Genomic DNA, 19,143 nt, shown 5'->3' with positions numbered 1-19,143 from the left:
TGTGTAGCTTTGCGCCTTTCCTGGAACTCACTTGGTAGTCCAGGCTGGCCTCGAACTCACAGAGATCCGCCTGGCTCTGCTTCCCGAGTGCTGGGATTAAAGGCGTGCGCCACCACCGCCCGGCTTGACAACAACCTTCTTAATAGCAGCCAAAGCCAGATTCTCACCCTAAAGCTCAGAAATCCAAGGGTTTCATCACTGTCCACCATCTTAAGTCTCTGTAACATTTTTAACATTTTTTTTTTTTTGGTTTTTCGAGACAGGGTTTCTCTGTGTAGCTTTACACCTTTCCTGGAACTCGCTTTGGAGACCAGGCTGGCCTCAAACTCACGGAGATCCACCTGCTCTGCTCCGAGTGCTGGGATTAAAGTCGTGCGCCACCACCACCCGGCTAACATTTATGTTTTCTAAGCATGTCACAGAAGCCTGGTGCACAGAAGCATATGTTTATCCCATTGTCTTGACAAGGGAGTGTTTCTTATGTCACTTCTTAACATTAATTCAGTGTTATATCAACATAAGAAATATCCACATAGTGTTTTTAGAAATCAATACACCTTGGGAGATTATATAAAACTTTGATTGAAGAGTATGCAAATTAGTCACATGCTTTGAAGATACTCAACTCTACAGAAAATATTTATATGGAAAGTTATATGTGAGTAGGTTCTGTGTCTAGCAATAAAACAAATTTCATCTATGCAGAAAAGAATAAAAAAGTACACACACAGGGAAGTTATTTATTTATTTATTTATTTATAGAAGTGTTACATAAAACCAGATAGACCAATTCCATTTCTTATATATGTGTGCATATATTTCATTTCAGCATATAAATCTATTTTAAATTGCATCTCTATTATATAGCTTATAAATATATAAATATGTATGCATAATAAATTTTAATGTTTTATACTTAATATATATTTTTATACCTATAATTAAAACTTTAATTAATTTCAATGTATTTTCCTTTATACTTAAAATGTTTCTCACAAATAAGCCTTTACAAGATAAAAGAAATTTATGCTTGATTAAAACAACCTAATATATAGGGTTAAAATAATAATTTTAGTCAAAATGTGTTCTATGTGAATAATTCCATTGTTAAAAACTAACCTAAACCCATTTGCTAAACAACAAAATAGATAATGATGTCATTGAGTTATAACTTATTTAAGTAAGTATCCAAAGAAAATTAAGTATGTAGAAGTAACAAGTATTTCTTAACAAGAAGTAAAAGAATTGGAAAATAGAAAGTAATGGCTACTGAACTACCAAGATATTGTCTCTGTAAGTATCCAGCATGGGATACTAAAGTTAGTGGAAGCTGAAGCATGGTATGTGTATAATTTCAAAGTATCTTCCTCTAAGTAATAGTTACAAATGGATAAATAATAGCTTTCAATGGAGAAGCTTGGCTAACACAATAAAGATTAGCATCACTTTGACACCTCTGAACTTTGCACACTGCATAGAGACAAATGTAGGAAATTTTGTGTTTTATATGTTTTACAATAAAAATACTATAGCTAGCTGGGCAGTGGTGGGGCACACCTTTAATCCCAGCACTCAGGAGGCAGAGCCAGGTGGATCTCTGTGAGTTCCAGGACAGGCTCCAAAACTACACAGAGAAACCCTGTCTCAAAACAAAACAAAACAAAAAGCTATAGACAATGTTATGACATCTACATTGTGTGCTTACTGATACTCTGATGCACTGGAGAGTGCCAAGAACATTTCTGTGGTATTCTTCCCAGTTGGTTCATAATCTCAATCTAATCATAAAAAATAGAAATAATCTCAAATTCAGAGGCATCTTCCCAATAACTGGAACCTTTCAAAAATGTTAAAGCCATGGAAGACTGGGCCGGGCTTGGAAACCACACATATCTTATAGATGGAGAACACATAGCAACTAAATGCAGTATGGGATCCTGTGTTAGATGTTTCTCTGTAACTTAAAACTTCAATTATAAATGTAGATTTACAGATGCCAAATTAAAGAGGCAACAGAGGCAGTTTGCCTAAGCCAGTTAGATAGTACTAATTTCTAAAGTACGTATCATGGCTTTTTTGTACGTGACACTCTTCAAAGTTTTTGAGTTGTATTTCTGCATATTATTTCTGCATATGCATGGTGTGTTTCTGATATTATTTGATGTTTTGGTAAGAGGAATTGTCCTCATGATTTACATTCTCTATCTTACTTTCTGAAGGAGACTTGGACTTAATCTCAACTGATGTATAAAGTTCTATCCAAATATAGATAGCTCACAGCCTATCTGAGTTGATAAAGAAATGTTCTTAGTTTTTAGTTTACCAGGTACAATTGTTATTCTTATGGGAACTTGAAATCAAATTTAAAAAAAAATAGAGTAAATCGCTATTTAATCCAGCAGGTCTTAAACCATCTGTCAGTGACAACATTTTCACTGGCTTAAAGCAAAAATAAGGAAATCAGTATCTACAAACCCCTGTTTAAAGCAGCACTATTTATAATAACCAAGCTATAGCATTACACTAAAGCCTATCTATAAATAGATAAAGAAAAATTCACCCCCATGGAGACCTTGCCTTGGAGGAGGTGGGAAAAGGGGGTGAGGTGGGGGGGAAGGCTGGGGGTGGGAGGAGGGAGGAGAGGAGGATCTGTGGTTTATATGTAAAATGAATAGAATATTTCTTAATAATAAAAAAGAAAAGAAAAATTGGCATAAATCTACAATGAGGCTTTATTCAGCCATTAAGAAGAACAAAATTATGTCATTTGTAGGAAAGTGGATGGAACTGGTGATCACCATAATAAATAAGAAAGTTAAGTCTCACAAAGGTGACTTATCACATGTTTTCTCTTATATGTGGAATTTGGGGGGAAAGTTGTGAAAATAAAGGGGAATGTAGAAGTGAAAAGAAGGAAAGGAGAAAGACAGTTGTAACAGAGAGTCATGAAAATGACCCAAGTACATTGTGTGCCTGTAGAGAAACAGCAAAGCCCTATTACTTTGTACAATTAATAGACACTAATTTGTTTTGTTTTGTTTTTCGAGACAAGGTTTCTCTGTGTTGCTTTGTGCCTTTCCTGGAACTCACTTTGAAGACCAGGCTGGCCTCGAACTCACAGAGATCCACCTGCCTCTGCCTCCCAAGTGCTGGGATTAAAGGTGTGCCACCACCGCCCGGCTGACACTAATTTTTAAAAAGGGGGAATTGTCTGAGGTGGACCAGTCACTCGATTCCACAGGCAATCCCAGTCTTCTTATGGTCCAAATTAACAGTTCTTTTACTTTGTGATGGCGTGTAAAGCAATATCAAAAGAAAATTATTTGCAAATTTTCCATTAAAGCATATTTTAACTTGAAAAGTAGTTTCTTTCACAAAATTGTTTCACTGTTTTATATTAAAATATGATTTACCTTATGAAATAATCATGATATAAAGTGATAGATTTTATTTCATTTAATGAGGATAAAAGTTGACAAATCTAGGTCTCCTCTCTATTGTGTCTGCTCATGTATGTAAGTGTGAACATTGTGAAATATACTGAATGATCTTCTGATTTGTCCAAGATACTTACTTCACATGAACAGTATTATAACTCAACTCATGGACAATATTTAGAATTAATAAAAGAATTCATTATTTGTATTTACTTCATCTATTCTCAAAATATAAAATAATATATTGAAGGTATTCATAGGTTATAACAGTGATACCCTAAGAATTTAAAAAGTACCATTAAGGTTTAATATATTCCTGACCACCAAATAGCATCTAGATGTATCATCAGGTATCAGTCATAAATCTAAGAATGAAGACTATATCAGTGAAGAGGATATGGCGTATTTAAGAAATATTCCTCTACTCTAAGAATTCCAGATACAAATATTGTACCTCAGCCAGGCATGGTAGCACACACTTTTAATCCCAGGGAGGCTGAGGCAAGTCTGAGTTCAAGATCAGCCTGGTCTACAGAGTGAATTCCAGGACAGCCTGGACTACACAGAAACCCTGTCTCAGAAAACAAACAAAAACAAATATTGCGCTTCTTGTATAAAAGAAAATAGGACATGATTCACTGAGTCTAAATTGACACACACATTTATTAAAAGGAAAGGTTAAAGATGAAGCTACAACCTCATTAAAGCAAACTGACTTTCAAGGCATAGTTAGTAGTACCATTAGCGTCCACAAACTACAATAACGTTTCAGAGTCAGTTTTCCTTTGATCTTAGAATGAGAGCACCTAGAAAAGCTTATGAGGGTTTAAAACATATTTTAAAAGTAGCCTAACATATTTCCCTACTCCACCTCATTTTATGCATGATTTATTAGGAATAGACCCTTTCAACACTTACTATGCTATAGTGATAGTTCAGAGTGCTCAGAGAGAAAAGGGGCTGCCATCTAATCAGGTACTGCCTGAAAGTGCTTCTCTTAAGGCCATTTCACTGGTATTAATGAACTTCTTTTTTTGTGCCTTTTTTTTTTTGTTTTCCAAGACATGGTTTCTTTGGGTACATCTGGCTATCCTGGAATTCACTCTGGCTATCCTTGAACTCAGAGATCCACCTGCATCTACCTCCAGAGTGCTGGATTAAAGGCATGCACCACTGCCGCCCAGGCTCTGGTACTTTTTTTAAAATAATTTCTCTGTAAACTACAAAATAGTTTAAAATATAAAATGTCTACATTATTTAAAATAAAATTATTTAAAGTAAAATATTCTATAGCCAACTAACTATAGCAAAAAGTATCCTGTTTATATCCTAACCCACCTTTATTATTTCCCTGTATTCAAATAACTACTCTCTGATAAGGCAAGGATATATATACATGAAAGAGAATTGAAACCTGCCTAAGACCCCAAATAACCCTTAAGAAGCTATAACTAATAATTCTGGGGAATATTTCTTGACTGAACTCTAGCTTTATAACTGCTCCTACATTTACAAATAAATGAAATCGTTTTTTAAAATCTTCATCTTTTCTGTCACTGTGAGTAAGGATCATCATTTACTGGGCATTTTTTATGATTATAAATGATGAGTGCAAGTTGATTAAGAGATTATCTCTATTTGTCAGGTACAAAATATAGAAATTTCTGAATAATAAACTATGTCTCTGCCAAAAATTTTTGGAGACAGGGTCTTACTGTATAGTTCTGGCTGGCCTTGAACTCACAGAGATCCACTTGACTCTACCTCCTGAGTGCTGGAATTAGAGGAGTGCACCACCACTCTCAGGCAAACTCATTTCTTAATCAGAGCTAAGAACTAGTTCTCTTCCCTATGCATAAATAAATTTCTACTGGAAGATGATTTAAAAGTCAAATAACCAACTATTCCTATCGAACTAAGTATTCCTCAGGCCAGGGTCGGTGAACTTTCATGGGTAACATGAAAAATGGTTCATTCTTTTCTTGCCTAGCACACAAGAGAGGGAAAGGCAGAATTTATACACAAAGTAACATTTCTTTAACAGAATTCCAAATGCATAAATAGTCTAGGTATCAGGAAACTTGCTTTTTACTAAGCTAAGCCTAAGTCTGAGTTTCCCATTTTTACCAAACTAGGCACTCCTGTTTCCACTAGAGATGCAGTCTACTCCCATCCTTGTTTCAATGAGGATGGTAGCTCTTTGACGATGGACTTATAACACCATGTTTCTCTTCTCTCGTGCGGGCTGTCAGTCAGAATTACATATAGTCATCACCTATCCGGGCACGGCCCTCTGAACCCCGAGGCCGATTTCTTTTAGAATTTGGAGGCAAAGTAGAATCACCCTCTGTTTTCGCCTCTCCGGGGCATGGGGGAAAGGGAAATTGGGCATAAATCGCTTAAGAAAACGGAACTCACTATTGCCAGTTCCAGTGGCTGAGCACATATCATATGGGCAAGGCTGGGATAAGGAACCATTGCCTCTTCCTTGCACCAAATTGTTAGGGAAATTACAGTCATCGTAGAAGTGCTCCTGAATCGTGAGTTTGTCTCTGTGTTTAATCTTCTGGTAGAGGTGTATAACAAAAATCACAGTGACAGAGAAGAGAAAAAGAAAAGAAAGCACGGCCAGAGAAATGACCAAATATTTTGTGGTTGGATTTACCTTTCTAGAATGCTTGGATGGATCCTGGAACTGTAAGTAAGGCTCTGAAAAGCCATCTACCAGCAGGATGTTGAGTGAGGCAGTAGTGGAGAGAGCGGGTTGGCCATGATCCTGAACAAGAATGATCAGTTTCTGCATCATCGGATCTCTCTCAGATATCTGCCTCAGTGTACGTATTTCCCCATTTTGTCTCTGAACAGAAAATAACCCAAGGTCAGTGGCTTTAAGGAGATGGTATGAAAGCCAAGAATTCTGCCCGGAGTCACCATCAACAGCTACCACTTTGGTCACCAGGTAACCTGCCTCTGCAGACCTGGGCACCAGGTCGTTGCAGGGCAAACTGCCATTCTGCAGTGGGTACAAGATCATCGGACGATTGTCATTGTCATCGAGGACAACCACTCTGACAGTAGCTGGCTACTCAGTGACAGAAAACCCCCATCCGTTGCCTTTACCACAAACTGAAAATCTTGGATGGCCTCATAATCCATGGTTCTTAGTGCGTAGAGCTTTCCGTTGTCTGAATTTATAGAGATGTAAGCAAAGACTGACAGATCTCCACTCTTCGGAGGCAGCAGGGAGTATGTTACCTGGGCATTTTCACCCACGTCTAGGTCCTCAGCGTGGACTTTGCCAATAAAAATGGCAGGGCTGTTGTTTTCACGAACAGTCAAGATGTAGGAGTCCTCCTGAAAGACCGGAGGATTGTCATTTATGTCTGATATTAGCACTTCAATCACTGTCTCTGTGGACAGGTTGGGTGGTCCAGTATCCATAGCAACGAGGGTGATGTTATAGCTAGAGACATCCTCCCTATCCAAGCTTCTGTCAGTGACCAGCGAGTAAGAATTCCGGAATGTGTGTTTGACTACAAAGGGCAAGTCTTCTCTGAGGAAGCAGGTGATTTTTCCTCCAACTCGCACATCCCGATCTCGGATAGTGAAGAGGGCCACTACAGTCTGGAGCGGAGAGTCCTCAGGAAGAGGGCTAGACACTGAGGAGACTGTCACTTCCGGAGGATTGTCATTTACATCCACCACTTCCACCAAGACTTTGCTGTGGGCAGAAAGGCCCCCTCCATCTGTAGCTTGAATGTCAATGTCATATGTTTCTATGGTTTCAAAATCTAGGGGCCCTCGGAGTCGTACCTCTCCAGTTTGCGAATCGACAAGAAATGTCTGGAGAACTGCTTCCGGATTTTCAGCTAAAGAGTAAGTTATCTGCTTGTTGGTGCCCTCATCCAGGTCCGTGGCAGTCACCACCACCACTAAAGAGCCGTTGTCGCTGTTCTCTGGCACCTGAGCGCGGTACACCAGACGAGAGAACTGGGGCACGTGGTCGTTGACGTCCAGGACAACCACTCGAATATTGGCAGTGCCAGACTTAGGAGGGGACCCGCCATCCACTGCTGTAATGGTCAAGTTGACTTCAGGCTGCTCCTCTCTATCCAGAGGATTATCCAGCACAAGTTCCGCATATTTGGGCCCATGGCTTCGGAAGCGTGTGTGCAGGTGGAAATAGGCGTTTGCACTCAGGGTGTAGTTTTGGAGACCATTGAGTCCCACGTCTAGATCCTGGGCGCTCTGCAGTGGAAAGCGTGAGCCCAAAGGGGTGCTCTCGGGAATCTTTAAAAGAGGCTCCTTGTTTAGAAAAACTGGGGCATTGTCATTGATATCAAATACTCTGACTTCCACACGGAAGGACTGCAGAGGCTCTGCCAGAACAATTTCAAAGTGCAGCACGCATGGGTCAGCTTTGCCACAGAGTGCCTCGCGATCCAGTTTCTCCTTGACGAACAAATCTCCGGTCTTGCGGTGGAGCCGGAAATGCAACTTGTTGCCCTCAGCAACCAGCCGCGCCCCGCGCTCAGCCAGCTTCCCCACCTCCAGCCCCAGGTCCTTAGCCACGTTAGCCACAAATGAGCCGCTCTCCATCTCCTCCGCCACCGAATAGCGGATGGTGGCCGCGCTTCCCACAGACACACACCAGAGAAAGAGAAGACATCCCACCTGCCTGTTCTGCCAAGGTTTTCTGCGCGCATCTGCCATCATTCCTCACAAGTGCACTCCCGGAAGCTGCCGCCAGCTCTGGGGTACACTGGCTTTCACTTTTGCCAACAGGTTGCACAAAACACCAGCTTTGCTATTACTAGCCTCTAACCGCAGCGCCACCAAAGGCTGGCTCCTGCAGCCAGGTAAGCTGTTTTGCACTTGAAAGACAATCTGCATTGAGTAACTTAATTCCCCAGGCCATTAAACGTATTAATAGGTATGTGCTCATTCCGGAGAGTCAAGTAGAGGTTGGAAGTTTGTTGCTACAGCAACTGTAGACTCCCTGTTAACTCCCTTTCAGGAAAAAAAAAGTCCTTGGGAATTGAGGAGCCAAGGAGGATATGCGCTCACGCTGAGATCACTACTATCTATCGGCTGGGGTCACTGCAGCAATGAACAAACAAGCACGAATTAAAGCTACATTTCCACAGTCCACAGAGACTAAGAAAAAGGAGAACGGATCCTGCACTGTCCTCTGAAGCCCAAATGAGACACGTGGGGTGATGAGGTGGAAAGGACAGGGCTGTGGATATGGAAGAATAGAAGGAGAGGAAACAGAAAAGAAAAGTGAGCAGGCAGGTATTCTTCAGGAACCTAGGGTCCAGTAGGAACACATCTCTTGGTTTGCAGAAATCCATTGTTTAGCCCAGAGGAAGCACCTGACTGCTTGTCTCTTAGGATTGTTGGTCAGGCAGTAATATTGATCAGGCATGGTTTCTATGAACTAGTACTGTGATTTACATGCAATAGTCAATGTAATCTTGCAGCAACCCTATAAGAAAGGCAATATTTTGTCTTAAAAGATGAGGAAAGTGACAGGAGAGATTTTGTAAACAGAAATATTTATACACTGTAGTTTTGACTGACCCCAAAACTACACATTTAGTCAATATATTGCTCTGTTTCCTGGGTAACATAGTAGATAAATCAAACAAAAAGAAATATAGGACTTTAGATTCCAAAATAGGAAAATGAGATCTGATCCTCCTCTCCCTGAATTTTTTTTTTAAACAGAAGAATAAACTAAGGTCCTGGGCCCTGGGGTTGTAGTTCAACAGTACAGCCCTGCCTAACATGCACAAGGCCTGGGCTTCAATCCCCAGTGCTGTAAACAAAGCAACAATCAGAAAGACCAAAGGTCCCAAATGATGGAACATTAAATTAAAACTGTCTCCTACTGATTATCACAAGTATTCCATTTTCCATTTGTACTTAGCATTTAAAAACCTAGATGCTGTACAACTGACTTCTGTCATTTAAGAGAAGTCTAAACCTATTTCTCAGTGGAGGCAAAGTGAACGAAAGAAGAAAGCACAAAAAATTTTAAGCTGAGCATAGTGGAACATGACTGTAATTCTAGCATTTAGGAGGCAGAGGCAAGAGGACCAGAGCTATTAAGCCAGCACTGGCTGCTATACATAGTGATTTCAAGGTCATCCCAGGGTACATGAAAGCCTGTCTCAAAAAATAGTAAAAATATACAAAACGTTAATATTCTGATATCATTAACAGACTCTTTGATCTCTATCAGTTATCTTAACACCTGGTGCAAATGTACACCCCTAAATTCTTTTTCTTTCTCCTTTCCTTAAAACTCTATATAAACTATGTGCTAGAGGATCCTTTGACACTAGTTTCTTGACTATTTATCTGAATATGAAATTGGTGGTGTTCATTCATTTCCATTATCACCAGAAATCCTGCTGTTTCTAAATTAAGTTGCATTTGCTGATATTACAACAATGAAAACTACACATCCCAGGAAACATGGGAAGCATCACTAAGAAGCTACTATAAAGGACATGTGATTTGTGACTTAGTGTTGGGTGATTTAAGAGAGATTTGAAGTAGGACTTTGATCTGGATTGGCTGCTGTCATAAGTGAAGTTAATTACATGTTGAGTAAAGTAATAATCATATGTAGAATATAAGAAATGAGTAAGGAAACAGCGCCATTGGCAAGTAAACCACAGTTACCAATATTTGCAGTCTAGAGAGGCATTTTATGAATGGATTGACTAATATTCTTTTTTGTCTGTTTGTGGAAGGATTATATTGTGCTCTTTCCCCTGATCCATCACCATCACCGAGTAGCCTTGTCTAAGTGTTCTATGAAATTGTTTTTGTTCAACAGGAAAATGTTATGACTTATCTATATTAACCCAGCTCCTAGATATCAAGGACTGCTTTTAGCTTTTTCAGTATAATTGTACCCAAGTTCAATTGTTCATTTTATTATTATAAATTTAATTAAAAATTATTACATAAATATTCATGTCACTTTGTATGTATGTACACAGATCTAGTGGACAGAGTGTCTACCTAGAAGTGACACTGATGTCATAATGCATGTTCATTGTCAGTTTTACATTGTAATGACAAATTGCTAAGAAGTTGTAACAATTTGTAAAGTCATCAGCAGAGTAGCTACTAATTGTTCAAATTATATGCAATGTCTCATGTCTTTCTCTATTGCTAATAACACAATATTATAGGGTAATTTATTTTTAAAATAGCTTTATTTTGTGCCATGATTCAAGTCCAAGATTAAGGAACCATTCTAGAGATGACCTTCCTGCTACCCTTGGCAGGGCGTGTAAAAGAGACCTAAACTTCATAGTAGACCCACTTTTGAGATACAAGAACTTCCTAAAAGTCCCAGCTTGCTCCTACCTTATAAAACCTCGTAATGTGGATTAAATATCAGCTTGAATTCTGAGGGAACAAACTGCACTTAAGCTCTAGTGCTTTGTATTCCTAGTCTTCTAAAATTTTGTCATGCTGGTTAAATGTATGTGTTCCTATCTCACTGCTTAAGTTTTGTTTCTCTGGTTATTAACCTCATTTTTGCAGTACTGGGATTTTGCATATAACAAAAAAAAGCATTCTACCATGGAGCCACATTATTAGTCCCTGACTGTTAACTATTTAATGTATTTTCAGATATCTGGGTATCTTTGGGGAAGATACCCAGTTCAATTCTCTTGCCCTTTTCCTGTTGGCTTGTAGCAGTTTTACATATTGTGCTGTAGAACAATCTTTTTGTACAATATGAATATGTATTACTCTTATTGGTTAATAAAGAGGTGATTGGCTGATAGCTAGGCAGGATTATGGGGCAGAGAGCATGCTGGGAAGAAGAAGGGTGGAGTCAGAGGAGACATCAGCCAGATGTGGAGAGGAAACAGGAAGTGCCAGATGAAAGAGAGGCAATGCCACATGGCAGAATGTAGATGAATAGAAATGGGTTACATTGTAAGAGCTAGTTAGTAATAAGTCTGAGCTGTAGGCCAAGTATTTATAACTAATATATAGCAGCCATGTAGATTATTTGGAAACTGGCAGGCAGGGAATAAAAGTCTGCCTGTAATATTGTGAATTTAAATCCTGGATAATCAAAAGAGACACGTTTATACCTAGTCAATATATGTCTTCAGAGAAAACCCTCAATCCATTTGTACAGAGCAAATAAAAAGCATGCTATTTAGAATGCTCAATAAAGAAGTTTTTAACATATTTTTCTAAATATTATTGACTGCAAATCTTTAAAGATCAACAAACCTAGGCAGAATAAATATAGTCTAACCATTGTCCTATTTTTGCTTTATATTGGTGTGATAAAACATTTTGATCAAAAACAGCTTGGGGAGGAAAGACTTTATTTGGCTTATGCTTTCATATCACAGTCCATCATTTGGAAGTTAGGACAGGAACTCCAGGCAGGAGCCTGAAGGCAGGAACTGAAGCACAGACCATGGAGGAGTGCTACTTATTGGCTTGCTCTTCATGGATTTCTCAGATTGCTTTCTTATACAACCTAAGTGCACCTGCCCAGTTATGGCACAGTCCACAGTGGGCTGGGCCCTCACACATCAATCAATAATCAAGAAAATGCTTCCATGGACTTACCTACAGGCCAATCTGGGATTAAAGGCGTGAGCCACCACTGACCGGCACCCTACAGGCCAATCTGATGGAGATAATTTCTCAGTTGAGGTTCCTTCTTCCCAGATGACCCTAGTTTGTGTCAAGGTGACAAAAACTAACCAGCATAGACATATTAAACCAATCACTGTATTGTTTAGAAACAGCTATGTATATGACAAATACAATAAATACCAAAGGCAATATTAACCAAACTTCAGGGTAGTGATCACTTCTGAGGATCTTAGCTTCTAATGTATCACTGAACTTTATTGATGTGACCTAAAAGGGTAAGTAAATATTTGTTACTACTTAAATTACACATACTCAACATTTTTTACATGTGTGGTAGATATCACAATAAACATAAAAGTAATGAAATTTATTCATTCTGCTTCTGTTACTTATAACAACACAAGCTATTCCTTTTTTTTTTTTAGAGTGTGAACCTCCTGAATATACCTCCTGAGTACTGTGGTTGTATGTGTGGACCATCATGCCTGGCTAACACAAGCTATCTGTTGCTATTATTGTTTTGAAACAGGGTCTCACTCTGTAGCCCAGACTGGCCTCAAACTCATGACAGTCTTTCTACCTCTCTTGACTACTGGGATTACAGTCATGAGTCACTATACTGTTTTCATTCCTTTCTCTTTTCCAAAAATTTTATTGTGTGTATTCATTGTACAAAGCACTGGGTTTCATGATAACATTTTTGAAAGTGTATCATACACTTTGAACACATTCGCTTTTCATTGTTCTCTCCTGGCCCCCTCTCCTTTTTGGCTAGTCCCCTTCTTCTCAAATACTTCCCTCTCTATTATCATATGTGTGTGTATTTAACCTAGGTTCTATGTGAGAAAAAGGATTTATTTGTCTGTCTAGGCCAGTTTATATCAGTTGACATAATGATCTCCAGTTCCATCCACTTTCTTGCAACTAACATAATCCCATTGTTCTTTATGGATGAATGAAACTCTATTACATTTATATCTCATGTTACTTTGGTCCATTTCTCTGTTGATTGACATCTACGCTGACTTTATAACTTAAATGTTTTTAACAGTGTTGCAATAAGCAAGGGTGACCAACTGTTTCTGTAGTATGTTGACTTAGATTTCTTTTTTAAATTTAATTTAATTTAATTTTACAATATAATTTAATTCTACATATCAGCCACGGATTCCCTTGTTCTCCCCCCTCCCGCCCGCTCCCCTTCCCCCCAACCCACCCCCCATTCCCACCTCCTCCAGAGCAAAGACTCCCCAAGGATTGAGATCAACCTGGTAGACTCAGTCCAGGCAGATCCAGTCCCCTCCTCCCAGGCTGAGCCAAGCGTCCCTGCATAAGTCCCAGGTTTCAAACAACCAACTCATGCAATGAGCACAGGACCAGGTCCCACTGCCTGGATGCCTCCCAAACAGATCAAGCCAATCAACTGTCTCACCTATTCAGAGGGCCTGATCCAGTTGGGGGCCCCTCAGCCATTGGTTCATAGTTCATGTGTTTCCATTCGTTTGGCTATTTGTCCCTGTGCTTTATCCAACCTTGGTCTCAACAATTCTCACTCATATAAACCCTCCTCTTTCTTGCCAGTTGGACTCTCAGAGCCCCACCCGGGGCCTGGCCATAGATTTCTGCATCCAGTTCCCTCAGTCATTGGATGGGGTTACTAGCACGACAATTAGGGTGTTTGGCCATCCTATCACCAGAGCAGGTCAGTTTGGGCTGTCTCTCAACCATTGCCAACTGTCTATTGTGGGGAGGGTTTCTGTGAGCCTCTCTAGCACTTTACTTCTTCCTATTCTCATGTGGTCTTCATTTACCATGGTCTCCTATTCCTTGTTCTCCCTCTCTGTTCTTGATCCAGCTGGGATCTCCCGCTCCCTCAAGCTCTCTTTCCCTCGACCCTCGCCCTTCATTACCCCCACTCACATCCAGACTATTCATGTAGATCTCATCCATTTCTCTGTCATTGGGCAATCTCATGTCTTTCTTGGGGTCCTGTTTTCCAGGTAGCCTCCCTGGTGTTGTGAGTAGCAGTCCAGTCATCCTTGTTCCATATCTAGTATCCTCCTATGAGTGAGTACATACCATGTTTGTCTTTCTGAGTCTGGGTTACCTCACTCAGGGTGATTTTTTTCTAGATCCATCCATTTGCCTGCAAACCTCATGATGTCATTGTTTTTCTCTGCTGAGTAGTATTCCTTTGTGTATATGTGCCACATTTTATTTATCAATTCTTCAGTTGAAGGGCATCTAGGTTGATTTAAGGAATTGCACAACATCCCTAATTATCAGAGAAATGCAAATCAAAACAACTCTGAGATACCACCTTATGCCTGTCAGAATGGCTAAGATCAAAAACACTGAAGACACCTTATGCTGGAGAGGATGTGGAGCTAGGGGAACTCTCCTCCACTGCTGGTAGGAATGCAAGCGTGTACAACCACTTTGGAAATCAATATGGTGCTTTCTTAGAAAATTGGGAATCAATCTCCCCCAAGATCCAGCTATACCACTCTTGGGCATATCTCAAGGAATGCTCAATCATACCACAAGGGCACTTGCTCAGCTATGTTCATATCAGCATTGTTTGTAATAGCCAGAACCTGGAGACTTAGATTTCTTTATGCATATTCCCAAGAGTGGTACAGCTGGATCATACAGATTTTTTTTGAGGAAATGCCACACTGATTTCCACAGACCCTTAGTACAATTAATGCCAGGTTAAAGCCACCATTCTGACCTTAAAACCCAGCACATAAGCCCCTAAACCTGCCAAGATAGGAACAAAGACCTACTCCATGAAAGACCTGGTCCAGTTCCAGGGTCCAGGAAAGTCCCTAAATGTACTAATCTTGCTTTCTGGCTTCCGTAGTTCTGCTTATGGATAACAGTTCTTGTTAACTGAAGTATAACAACCAGGATGTAGTTTTTGTGCTCAAAATATAAAGATTGGTGAGGCTTGGGCTGCATGGTTTTGGCAAGTTCCCCCTGCAGCTGCTGGCAAACAATACAGACTTTCTATTTGGCTTTAAGACCTGGAAAGGGGAAATAGAAAAGATTTCATGAGCAGATTGAGGGCAGGTGGGCATGGGAACATGAGCAATCAGGTTGGGGTTGGGAACTTAGAGAAAGACTGAAAGAGACTACTGGAAGGGGGGTGCATTTCGGGGTCAGGTAAAAACCTGGTGCAAGGGAATCTCCCAGGAATCTACAAGGATGACCCTAGCTGAGACTTATAGCAATAGCAGATATGTAGCCTGAACTGGCCATCTCCTGTGACCAGAATGGTGCCTAGCCCAATTGTCATCAGAGAGGCTTCACCCAGTAACTGATAGATACAGATGCAAAGACCCAGGGCCAAACATTAGGCGAGTTCAGGGAATCCTGCAGAAGGCGGGAGGAAGGATTGTAGGAGTCAGAGAAGTCAAGGACACCAAAAGAAAACTCACAGAATCAACTGACCTGGGCTCATAGGACTTCATGATATTGAACTGACAACTAGGGAGCCTGCATGAAACTGACCTAGGCACTCTGCATATATGGTACAGTTGTGTAGCTTGGTCCTCTTGTGGGACTCCTAACAGCAGGGGCAGGGGCTGTCTCTGACTCTTTTACTGGCTTTTGGGACCCTACTCCTCATACTGGGTTGCCTTGCCCCACCATAATGCATGGGGAGGTGCTTAGTATTAATTGCAACTCAATATACCATGTTTTGTTGATAGTCATGGGGGACCTGCCCTTTACTAAACAGAAACAGAGAAGGAGTGGATGGGGTTGAGAGATGAGGGGAGTGGCGGAGGTATTAGGAGGAGAGGAGGGAGGGGAAACTGCTGCTGGGATGTACAATAAATAAATAGTTTTTAATATAAAAAAAAGAGTGTCCATGTGTGATCTCTGGTGAGTTTACCTCACTACACAGTGACTACACTGGTTTATATTCCCACCTGCAATATGTAAGTATTCCCTTTCCCCACAGCTTTGTGTTTTTTTTTTTTTTTTTGGTTTTTCGAGACAGGGTTTCTCTGTGTAGCTTTGCGCCTTTCTGGAGCTCACTTGGTACCCAGGCTGGCCTCGACCACAGAGATCCGCCTGCTCCTCCCGATGCTGGATAAAGCGTGCGCCACCAACGCCCGGCTCCCCACAGCTTTGTTAACATTTCTTCTTTGTTGTTTTTGTGGCGGTCATTGTGATAAGGGTAAAATAGGATCAATATAATTTTGCTCTGCATTTTCCCTGTGGCTTGGTGAACATTTTCTTATGTATGTCACAACCATTGGCACCTTGTCTTTTGGGCAACATCTATTCATTTTATTGCCCACTCATTGACTGGATTATTCAGGATTAGAAGAGGGAAATTGGACTTTAATTTCTTTATTAGTTCTTTATATATCCTATATATTAATTCCATGTCAGATGTTGTGATATGACTAATCTTGGTTGTCAACTTGACTACATCTGGAATCAACTAAAATCCAATAGCTGGGCACACCTATGAAAGATTTTTCTTTTCTTTTCTTTTAATTTTTTTATTCATTTTATATACCAATCACAGATCCCCCTCTCATCTCTCTTCCAGGTCCTCCTGCCTTCCCCCCAACCCACACTCCATTCCCTCCTCTAACAAGGCAAGGTCTCCCATGGGGAGTCTGCAGAGCCTGATACATTCAGTTGAGGCACATCAAAGCCCCTCCCCCTGCATCAAGGCTGTTCAAGGTGTCCCACCATAGGTAGTTGGCTCCAAAAAGCCAGCTCAAGCACCAGGGATGGATCCTAATCCTATTGCTAGAAGGCCCCTAAGCAGACCAAGCTACACAACTGTCTCACTTATGCAGAGGGCCTAGTCCAGTCCCATGGAGGCTCCATGGGTGTTGGTCTAAAGTTCATGAGTTCCCACTAGTTTGGTTTGTTTGTCTCTGTAGGTTTCCCCATCATGATCTTGATGCCCTTGCTCATAGAATCTCTCTTCTCTCTCTTCGACCTGACTCCTGGAGCTCAACCTGGTGCTTAGCTGTGGATCTCTGCATCTGCTTCCATCAGTTACTGGATGAAGGTTCTATGATGACAGTTAGGGTGCTCACAGTTATGATTATTTGGGTAAGCTAGTTCAGGTACCCTCTCCACTACTGTCTAAGCTGGGGTCATCCTTGTGGATACTTGGGAACCTCCCCAACATCTGGCCTCTCCCCTTCCCGATGATGTTTCCCCCATCATGGTATCTCCCTCACTGCTCCCCCACTCCATTCCCACTCCAGCTCAACTATCCCATCCCCTCATGTTCTCACCCCCCTCCCCTCTTCTATTGCCCCTCCTCATCTCCTCATCCCCAGTTCACTCTGGAGATCTCATCTATTTCCTCTTCCTAAGGTGATCCATGTGTCCCTCTTAGGATCCTCCTTGTTAGCTAGCTTCTTTGGAGCTGTGTGTTGTAGTCTGGTTATCCTTTGCTTTACTTACATCTAGTATCCATCTATGAGTGAGTACATACCATGTTGTCCTTCTGAGTCTGGGTTACCTCACTCAGGATGATATTTTCTAGTTCCATCCACTTGCCTGCAAATTTCATGATGTCATTTTTTTTAACCACTGAGCAGTACTCCATTGTGTATATATACCACATTTTCTTTATCCGTTCTTCAGTTGAGGGTCATCTAGATTGTTTCCAGGTTCTGGCTATTATGAATAATGCTGCTATGAACATAGTTGAGCATGGGTCCATGTGGTATGATTGAGCACTCTTTGGGTATATGCCCAAGAGTGGTATAGCTGGATCTTGAGGAAGATTGATTCCAATTTTCTGAAAAACTGCCATACTGATTTCCAAAGTAACTTGTGGTGATATATTGTGTCCCCCCAATATATTGTGCATCCTAATAAATTTATCTGGGGTCAGAGAACAGAACAGCCACTAGATAGACATAGGGGCCAGAAAATGGTGGCACACATGCCTTTAATCCTATCACTTGGGAGGCGGAGATCCATCTGGATCTCTCTGAGTTCAAAGCCACATTGGAAATATCCAGGCATGTTGGCTCATGCCTTTAATCCCAGGAAGTGATGGCAGAAAGTAGAAAGGTATATAAGGTGTGAAAACCAGGAACTAGATCCTGGTTAAGATTTTAGGCTTTTGAGCAGCAGTCCATCTGATATCCATTTGGATGAGGACTCAGAAGCTTCCAGTTTGAAGAAACATGATCAGCTGAGGAATTGGCAAGGTGAGGTGGCTGTGGCTTGTTCTGATTCTCTGATCATTCAGCGTTCACCCCAATACCTGGCTCTGGGTTTGTTTTTATTAGTAAGAACTTTTATGATTGGTGCTATAGTAACTGTACAAGTTTGCACTCCCACCAGCAGGGGAGGAGTGTTCCCCTTGCTTTTCATCCTCTCTAACATAAGCTGTTACCAGTGTTTTTTATCTTAGCCATTCTGATTGGTGTTAAGAAGGTATCTCTGAGTCATTTTGATTTGCATTTCCCTGATGGCTAAGGATGTTGAAGCAATTCCTAAAATGTCTTTTGGCATTTGAGATTCTTCTGTTGAGAATTTTCTGTTTAGCTGTGTAGCCCATTTTTAATTGGATTGTTTAATTTAATTGTTCGTTATTTTGATGTCTAGTTTCATCAGCCCTCTGTCAGATGTGGGGTTGGTAAAGATCTTTTCCCATTCTGTAGGCTGTCGTTCTGTCCTATTTACCCTGTCCTTTGCCTTACAAAATCTTCTCAGTTTCAGGAGGTCCTGCTTATTAATTGTTGCTCATCAGTGCTACTGATGTTATATTTAGGAAGTGGTCTCCTGTGTCAATGAATTCAAGACTACTTCCTACTTTCTCTTCTCTCAGGTTCAGTGTAACTGAATTCATGTTGAAGTCTTTGATCCACTTGGACTTAAGTTTTGTGCATGGTGGTAGATATGAATCTATTTGCAATCTTCTGGATGTTGACATCCAGTTATGCCAGCACCATTTGTTGAAGATGCTTTTTTTTTTTCATTGTACAGTTTTGGCTTTTTTTGTCAAAAATCAGGTGTTCATAGGTGTGTGAATTAATGTTAGGGTCTTCAA

At 40.6% G+C, this 19,143-nt stretch overlaps 1 protein-coding gene across 1 annotated transcript; it reads right to left on the bottom strand.

Moving 5' to 3' along the window:
* Positions 1 to 5,501: 5,501 nt before the first annotated feature.
* Positions 5,502 to 8,339, bottom strand: Pcdhb1 (protocadherin beta 1). The gene is given in 3 exon segments (XM_028860830.2): positions 5,502 to 5,802; positions 5,805 to 6,515; positions 6,518 to 8,339. Coding segments are annotated over 3 exon segments (2,454 nt in total). The 5' UTR covers positions 8,154 to 8,339; the 3' UTR covers positions 5,502 to 5,695.
* Between the last annotated feature and the right edge of the window lie 10,804 nt (positions 8,340 to 19,143).

Source organism: Peromyscus leucopus, chromosome 19, assembly GCF_004664715.2.
Source record: "Peromyscus leucopus breed LL Stock chromosome 19, UCI_PerLeu_2.1, whole genome shotgun sequence".
Lineage (NCBI taxonomy): Eukaryota > Metazoa > Chordata > Mammalia > Rodentia > Cricetidae > Peromyscus > Peromyscus leucopus.
This window is presented reverse-complemented; position numbering and strand designations above follow the sequence as displayed.